The sequence below is a fragment of the Tachysurus vachellii genome, chromosome 20 (assembly GCF_030014155.1).
Source record: "Tachysurus vachellii isolate PV-2020 chromosome 20, HZAU_Pvac_v1, whole genome shotgun sequence".
NCBI lineage: Eukaryota > Metazoa > Chordata > Actinopteri > Siluriformes > Bagridae > Tachysurus > Tachysurus vachellii.
In genome coordinates, this window is record NC_083479.1 from 4,805,560 (window position 1) to 4,812,950 (window position 7,391).

General features: G+C 35.9%; 1 protein-coding gene across 1 annotated transcript; it reads left to right on the top strand.

Annotated features, from left to right (window-relative positions):
* Window positions 1-2,393: 2,393 nt before the first annotated feature.
* wu:fb59d01 (uncharacterized protein LOC322379 homolog) lies at window positions 2,394-6,059 on the top strand. Its single transcript, XM_060896562.1, has 6 exons — window positions 2,394-2,553; window positions 2,992-3,186; window positions 3,567-3,731; window positions 4,902-4,961; window positions 5,529-5,607; window positions 5,718-6,059. Exons 1-6 carry the CDS (start codon window positions 2,487-2,489, stop codon window positions 5,773-5,775), a joined length of 624 nt encoding a protein of 207 aa, XP_060752545.1. The 5' UTR covers window positions 2,394-2,486; the 3' UTR covers window positions 5,776-6,059.
* The last annotated feature ends 1,332 nt before the right edge of the window (window positions 6,060-7,391 follow it).

The window sequence follows — 7,391 nt, forward strand, 5'->3', positions numbered from 1 at the left end:
TGTCAATAGATGCCTAATTACCTTTTTTGTCTCTCCTTTGTAAGTGTTTTTTAGGGGTGCATATTTAAAAGATGCTTTATTAACTTAGAGAGACAAAAGGAAACTAGAGTTACAACTGCTTGTAAAAATACACAAGTGATTTGTGGTAAAACTGTTTCGTTAAGTTTTATGCTAATGGAAAATGTCTCAAACGATTTTGTCCAGACTCCAAGAATAAAGGACTCAATGGCTCATTCGTGCATTCAGTCTTCCCAAGACTGGTGTAGAATGTTAACCAGTGAGCTGTCTGGCTCCGATTTTAGAGCGTGCTGTGCATTTTCTCCACTGGGGGGCGACAAAGCAACAATAGAGTATATGGAGATATTTATTATTATTATTATTATTATTATTATTATTATTATTATTATTATTACTTGCTTATAATCCAAACTACTTAAAATCCTAACCAGTGGAGTTTTTGTGTTTTATTTGTGACATGGTTACATGTTTTTGTTTTATTGCATGGCTAGGAATGGGGATAGGGATAGATATATTTGAAATTTTAAGTTAATATTTTAAGTTTAGAATTTTAAACTTTCATCGTATATATTTATGTTGTCCTTATTTTCTTATTTTCCCCTGTTTCCATACTTCTGTAAAGCTGCTTTGAGACAATGGGAATTGTTAAGAGCGCTATACAAATAAATTCATTCATTCATTCATTCATCTTCTACCGCTTATCCAAACTACCTCGGGTCATGGGGAGCCTGTGCCTATCTCAGGCGTCATTGGGCATCAAGGCAGGATACACCCTGGACGGAGTGCCAACCCATCACAGGGCACACACACACACACTCATTCACTCACACAATCACACACTAGGGACAATTTTCCAGAGATGCCAATCAACCTACCATGCATGTCTTTGGACCGGGGGAGGAAACCGGAGTACCTGGAGGAAACCCCCGAGGCACGGGGAGAACATGCAAACTCCACACACACAAGGTGGAGGTGGGAATCGAACCCCGACCCTGGAGGTGTGAGGTGAATGTGCTAACCACTAAGCCACCGTGCCCCCACAAATAAATTTCAAAATTCAAATTTAATTTGAGTCAAGGGTAGATAACACAAATGCTCTGTTAAACAGCAAACTTACAATGAATTGCAGATTCATTCCTTAATTAACTGTCAGTCAGTCAGTCAGTCAGTCACTTCAGTAACTGCTTTATCATAGTCAGAGGTTATGGTGGATCCACAGTCTATCCCAGGAATACTTGGTACAAGGTTGGAATACAGCCTGGATGGTACTCCATTCTGTTGTAGGGCAGCATACACACACACACATACACAAGCCAAAAAAAGGTCATGTGGACACTGGAAGAACATGTGACTCAGCACAGAGAGTAACTATAACTCATAAGAGTATACTGTAAACAAGAATGCATTTGATCAAGAACTAAAAAACAAAACAAAAAGGACAAGGTTAAAAAAAACAGGAACAAAGAAATAAAGTGCTACTACTACTTTCTCAGTAATCATTCTAATGCCAAGTCTAATACCCTCACCAGCCACTTTATTAGGAACATGTGAACACCTGATTATTCATTCAAATATTCAAACAGGCAATTGTTACAGACAGAGATCAAGAGTTCCAGTTCACCACAAACATTAGAAAGTTGTTGATAAATAGGGCTTGGACGAATGGAAGAATGTATTTTGCTGTTGTAAACTATTTACCTCAAAGTTCAGCATGTCCTGAGATGCTTTTCAGCTCAGCACAGTTGCAATGAGTGATTATTACATGAACTTAAAAAAAATAATCATGGAAATAATCAGGATACAATACAAGGAGATGTCCCAGCAGTATCTGACATCCCAGCAGATCTGGCACCCCTTATTCATGTCATGTTTAAAGTCACAGAGATCATTATTTCATGTGCATTAACTGAAGCTCTTAACCATGTGCTGCTGCCCAATGAGTAACATCATTCAGAAACATTACATTCATATGACACTTCCTTGTTTAATAAATCCATTACAACAAATGAGTCACAGTAGTACCCTCATTCCAGTTTCTGTTGGGTAATTATGGGCGTGTCTTTCTTTTCAAAATGAACACGGTCTTATGCCGGTCTTCCACACAAGGTCACAATAATGCACAGCATTAACAAAAACATCCATCTACTTACAAAAATGAATACAGTATAATTCCCAAATCCAAAATCTGAACACTTTCCAACAGTCACACTTAAAAAAGAAGAATCAGAGATACATGATTTGAGTCTTTACTGTATTCTGCTGCAGTAGTCAAACAGTGTTTCAATGACAGTCAGTTTCTGGTTTTATGACTGAAACTGCATCGCTTTCACACACCCAGGTCATAAAACCTGCAGCACTGATAAAGGAGTCTAAAGGCCGGCATTTGGACAGAGCTTCAGAAATTCAGGATATAATAGCACTAAACTGGTGCACACCAAGGAACAAACTATTTGAATCTTGGTTACAAAATGATTTCTAGACTTTCTTTTCAGATTTTCTTGATGGGGATCATGTGTGTTGGTGCACTGGCATCAAGTGAGTTGATCTGTTTCACCAATTTCATGGAACGTCACGGATTTCTTGAATGTCTACTGTGATGTATTTTCTGTTGTTCCTTTAAAAAAACAAATATTTCCAGGTTTTGATTTTTAATCTTGCCAGATTTTGTCGTTTTGTGATTCTTAAAATGATGCCATCAGAAAAGGATCAAATTTGATCTTACTATCCACTGTTGGCTTATTTATCTATTTATTTATTTATTTATTTTTAATATTTGAAAATGGCTGAAATAATGGAGGAAATGAGCAAAGTTTTGTTTGATTAAACTCTCAAAACATTGTGTTAATTTCTACTGCTGTAATGTAAATAATTATATGAACTACAGTGATACATACAAATCCATTTAAAATCCTATTGTGTTATGATGCTATGTGTAATGTTTTATAAAACCTCATTCTCTTTATTATTGCACAGATTCAAGTTGCACTGAAATGATGAACGAAGGAACTGGACAAGGCACTTTATTGCAGTTCTACTACAACCATTACCTTGGATATTGTCTGCCTTTCTTATACAAAGGTGATGGAGGCAATAGCAATCGGTTCGCCAATGATCAGCAGTGCATGGAAATCTGTTCCTCTCAGTATAATGTGCTCTATCCAGAAGGAGGTAAAAAAAATTATTAAAAAGCACGAGAGATAAAGAGATACTGGTACAGGAGCCACTGTTTATAGCTTTTTTTTTTTTACAATGGTATGATAACATGAGCTTGTCTCTTAGATGTAAGAATAAGTGGATTTAAAGGATATGATTATTAAATTTTTGTTATTCTGTTATTTAATTATTGTTGTCAAATTGCTGTGGTATAAAAAGAATAAAACATCCCAGGACATTCCAGGTTATCACACCACATCTGGATTATTTTCTTATAACGGAACACCATGTCATGTTTTAGTCTGTACTAATCAAACAAGCTAAACATTTAACCTTGTGTATTAGAGTAGATATGCAAGTTTTTATGCTTTGCTTTGGATGTTATATCCACTCAGATGCAGTTTGCAATTTAAAGATGGAGCCAGGCAGCTGTTTTGCTAGACAGACCATGTTTTACTACGACAGTCAGGAGAAAGCCTGCCGCATGTTTCTTTATGGAGGCTGTCAAGGAAATGGAAACCGCTTTGATACTAAAGAGGATTGTGAGAAGATGTGTCGAGGTCAGTTCTCTTCTCTTCTCTTCTCCTCCCTTCCTCTTCTCTTCTCTTCTCCTCCCTTCCTCTTCTCTTCTCTTCTCTTCTCTTCTCTTCTCTTCCACATTGCCTTATATGGCCTAAGCTATTGTCACCTTTTTATGATGTACAGATGACTACTCTTTTCAGTTTATTGAAGTTAATCATTAAGCAGAAACGTTGTGTTTATTAACTTTGGCTCACCATATTTCATAGAAACTACCCATATACCCAGTATGCCAGGGTACCTGTGCTTTATATACTTAAATATAAATTATTTAAGTATGAATTATATACAGAGTTTTTAGACTGATGGTTTCCTTATTCTGTGTCCTAGTGAACCTAGTCCTAGTTTTTACACTTCAAAGCATTTCTGTATGTCACTCTGGATCAGGATGTCTGCTAAATGTTGTAAATGTATTTATAAATGTAAGGTTAAAGGATCCTTTAAAGGACAGTTTGACATTATCAGCATTAAAAAAATCATTTTTTGGGATATATTGCATCTATAAAATGTCTCTCCTCAATACATTTTTCACTGTAGCTTTGAAAAAGACACTAAACAAAACTGCACAGTGACATCATTACAATACATCCTTGAAAATTCTATTTCATTAAATTTGGGTGTCAGTTTATTTGTCATTAGGATATTCATGTGAGTTTATTTTATAAACCCCTCATGATAGAGTGAAAACACATTAAACAACATTGTGTGTTTTTATAGTAGTTTTTCCTACTTAATCAGAATAATATTACAGATAAATGTTTCAATATGTTGTTTATTGTTGTGTTAATTCTTTTCTGGTGAAAATGTATGAAAAGGAAAATATATTTTTTATTTTTGCTTTATTATATTTGAGCATTTTTCTGTATTTATTTTAGGATTTTTCAGGGTAATATTAAAACAGTAAAAGAATCGGATAAACGTTTTAATTATGCAATATTTCCTGTAGATTAAGTTGAACTCTAATTTATTGCAAACTCAAGCTTATGCCCGTCGTGTCCGCTAGAGGTCGCTACAAGCAAATCTACATCCGAAACACTACTGTTGCAAGTTAAATGAAAAACAGATGCCATATTGTGTATATACATTATGTATTAAACTGCAGTAGTAGATTTTGGATGTGGCCAACTAAAAAACTCTTTTAAATTTTACAGCAAAGTCTGGAAGGATGTTGGGACCAGCTCCAAACCCTGATGAGCAAACGGTGGATGTTGGTAAGTATACAAAATAATACAAATGTTGAATTTAAGTAACGTAGATAAATTGCTTGAAAGTCAGTCACAATATTTCTGATTTGTTTTGATTTTTAACTTTTAATTATTTATGTTAGGTTTGAGGTAATAGATGTGATGGGTTTTTTTTTTATCATTTGATCCTCTATTTGGTCATTTTTGCTAGTTCCCACCCCCAAGCAAGCTCTCTCCTGTTATTATGACAGCTACCGACCAGGGTTGATGAAGGTTAGCACCTGTTTCCTCTGTGATATATTAATCCAGACAACCAGAAGCTCTTGATCTTGCTCAGCTCATGCTACTCAGGGTGTATCTACTCTCTTCTGCATACAAGAGCTCATGTTGGTATAGTGTCAGTGTGATTGACAGGGGAAAGCATGTATGTCGTCGCTCCTCCCCAGAGACTTCTGACATTGGATGGCTGTGGCATCATCAGGATTCAAACTCTGAACATAGGGACCATGCTTTTCTGTTACATCGCTAGAGAGCCAAGTATACAGATATGCAAATATATCAAATATAAAAGATGTGTGTTTGTGTGTATTCCAGGTTTGATTGTGGGTATTCTGGGTGGTGTTGTGTTTGCAGTGGCAGTGATTGCTTCTGTTGCACTATTTGTAGTCCAAAGGTGATTTTCTAAACAATAAATTCTACTAAAAAAACATTGTCTTACACATGAGACTGCATATTGAATATGAATTCTGATTTTTTTTTAAATTCATTATTATTTATCAACAGGAAAGGAAAACATGCTGACATGAAGAAAGTGCCCACAAATGATGTTGAGATGAGATAAAATAAAAGACCAGAGCTTTGTGTGTGTCTGTGTGTGTGCCTGTGTGTTCTTTTGTATGACCTTTTTATTATCCATTCTTCGTGAGAAATTAGGGAAAATCTGCTAGCATTCGATTGGTAATTGACTCAAAATTGACTTTTAGCATAAACTGTTAACTTTGAACTGGTTAGAAATGTATTAACGGTTGCAACGTTTGTAAATGTTGTATTGTTCAATATGATGTAATGTATTTCTAATAAGGGTTTGTTTTACCTAAAATAAAGCGTGAGCTTGTAAGTGTTTCATTAGTGTTTTTTATATTTGACCTCATGTGCACCACAAATGTGAACTGTTTTCAATATTTATCTAAAATATTTATTTCAGGGGGGCACGGTGGCTTAGTGGTTAGCACATTCGCCTCACACCTCCAGGGTTGGGGTTCGATTCCCGCCTCCACCTTGTGTGTGTGGAGTTTGCATGTCCTCCCTGTGCCTCGGGGGTTTCCTCCGGGTACTCCGGTTTCCTCCCCCGGTGAAAAGACATGCATGGTAGGTTGATTGGCATCTCTAGAAAATTGTCCCTAGTGTGTGATTGCGTGAGTGAATGAGTGTGTGTGTGCCCTGTGATGGGTTGGCATTCCGTCCAGGGTGTATCCTGCCTTGATGCCCAATGACCCCTGAGATAGGCACAGGCTCCCCGTGACCCGAGGTAGTTCGGATAAGCGGTAGAAGATGAATGAAAGGATATTTATTTCAGATATTTAATGTATTATGTAGCACAGTACTGTATCCCACAGCCTCAGTGATTTGACATCATTTTAATAATATGTGTCAAAATTGTCATTATTAATAACCCTAAATGTGCAATCTAACAGCTCAGTATACACTGAATATATCACTGATATGAATCATGAATGCAGAATACAAAATGTCCTAAAAGATTTGTTGGAGTAAATATGTTAACCTTAAGTTCCCGGGATTGGGGTTTGATTCCCACCTCCACCCTGTGTGTTCTCATTATGCTTTGTTTCCTCCCCAGTTCAAAGACATTATATATATATATATATATATATATATATATATATATATATATATATATATATATATATATATATATATATATATATATATATATATATATACACAAAATTGTCATTATTAATAACCCTAAATGTGCAATCTACCATCTCAGTATACACTGAATAATATCACTGATATGACACATGAATGCAGAATACAAAATGTCCTAAAAGATTTGTTGTAGTAAATATGTTAAACCTTAAGTCTCCGGGTTTAACCTGATGTCTTGGGGTTTGATTCCCACCTCCATCCTGTGTGTTCTCCTTATGCTTTGTTTTCCTCCCCAGTCCAAAGACATAATATATATATCACACTTTGTTGCATCACTGGACACGCCCACATCTACTTTTGGACATACTTCTGGACACGCCCACATCTACTTTTGGACATACTTCTGGACACGCCCACATCTACTTCTGCATAATGAGTTGCTCTAAAAAATAGACCAGAAGCGTCACAGTGTGTAGATTTAATTAAACGTGAGTCTATATTGTTATTAATCTTGTTGTGAGAAAACCAAAATCTCTACTCTGTGTCTCCAGAAAATATTCATGCAAA

Bases quoted from the DNA above. Each gene is read 5' to 3' on its own strand.
- wu:fb59d01 (XM_060896562.1), top strand. From the start codon at position 2,487: ATGATTTCTAGACTTTCTTTTCAGATTTTCTTGATGGGGATCATGTGT. The intron at 2,554-2,991 runs GTGAGTTGATCT...ATTATTGCACAG, and splicing joins TGTTGGTGCACTGGCATCAA to ATTCAAGTTGCACTGAAATG. The intron at 4,962-5,528 runs GTAAGTATACAA...TGTGTATTCCAG, and splicing joins TGAGCAAACGGTGGATGTTG to GTTTGATTGTGGGTATTCTG.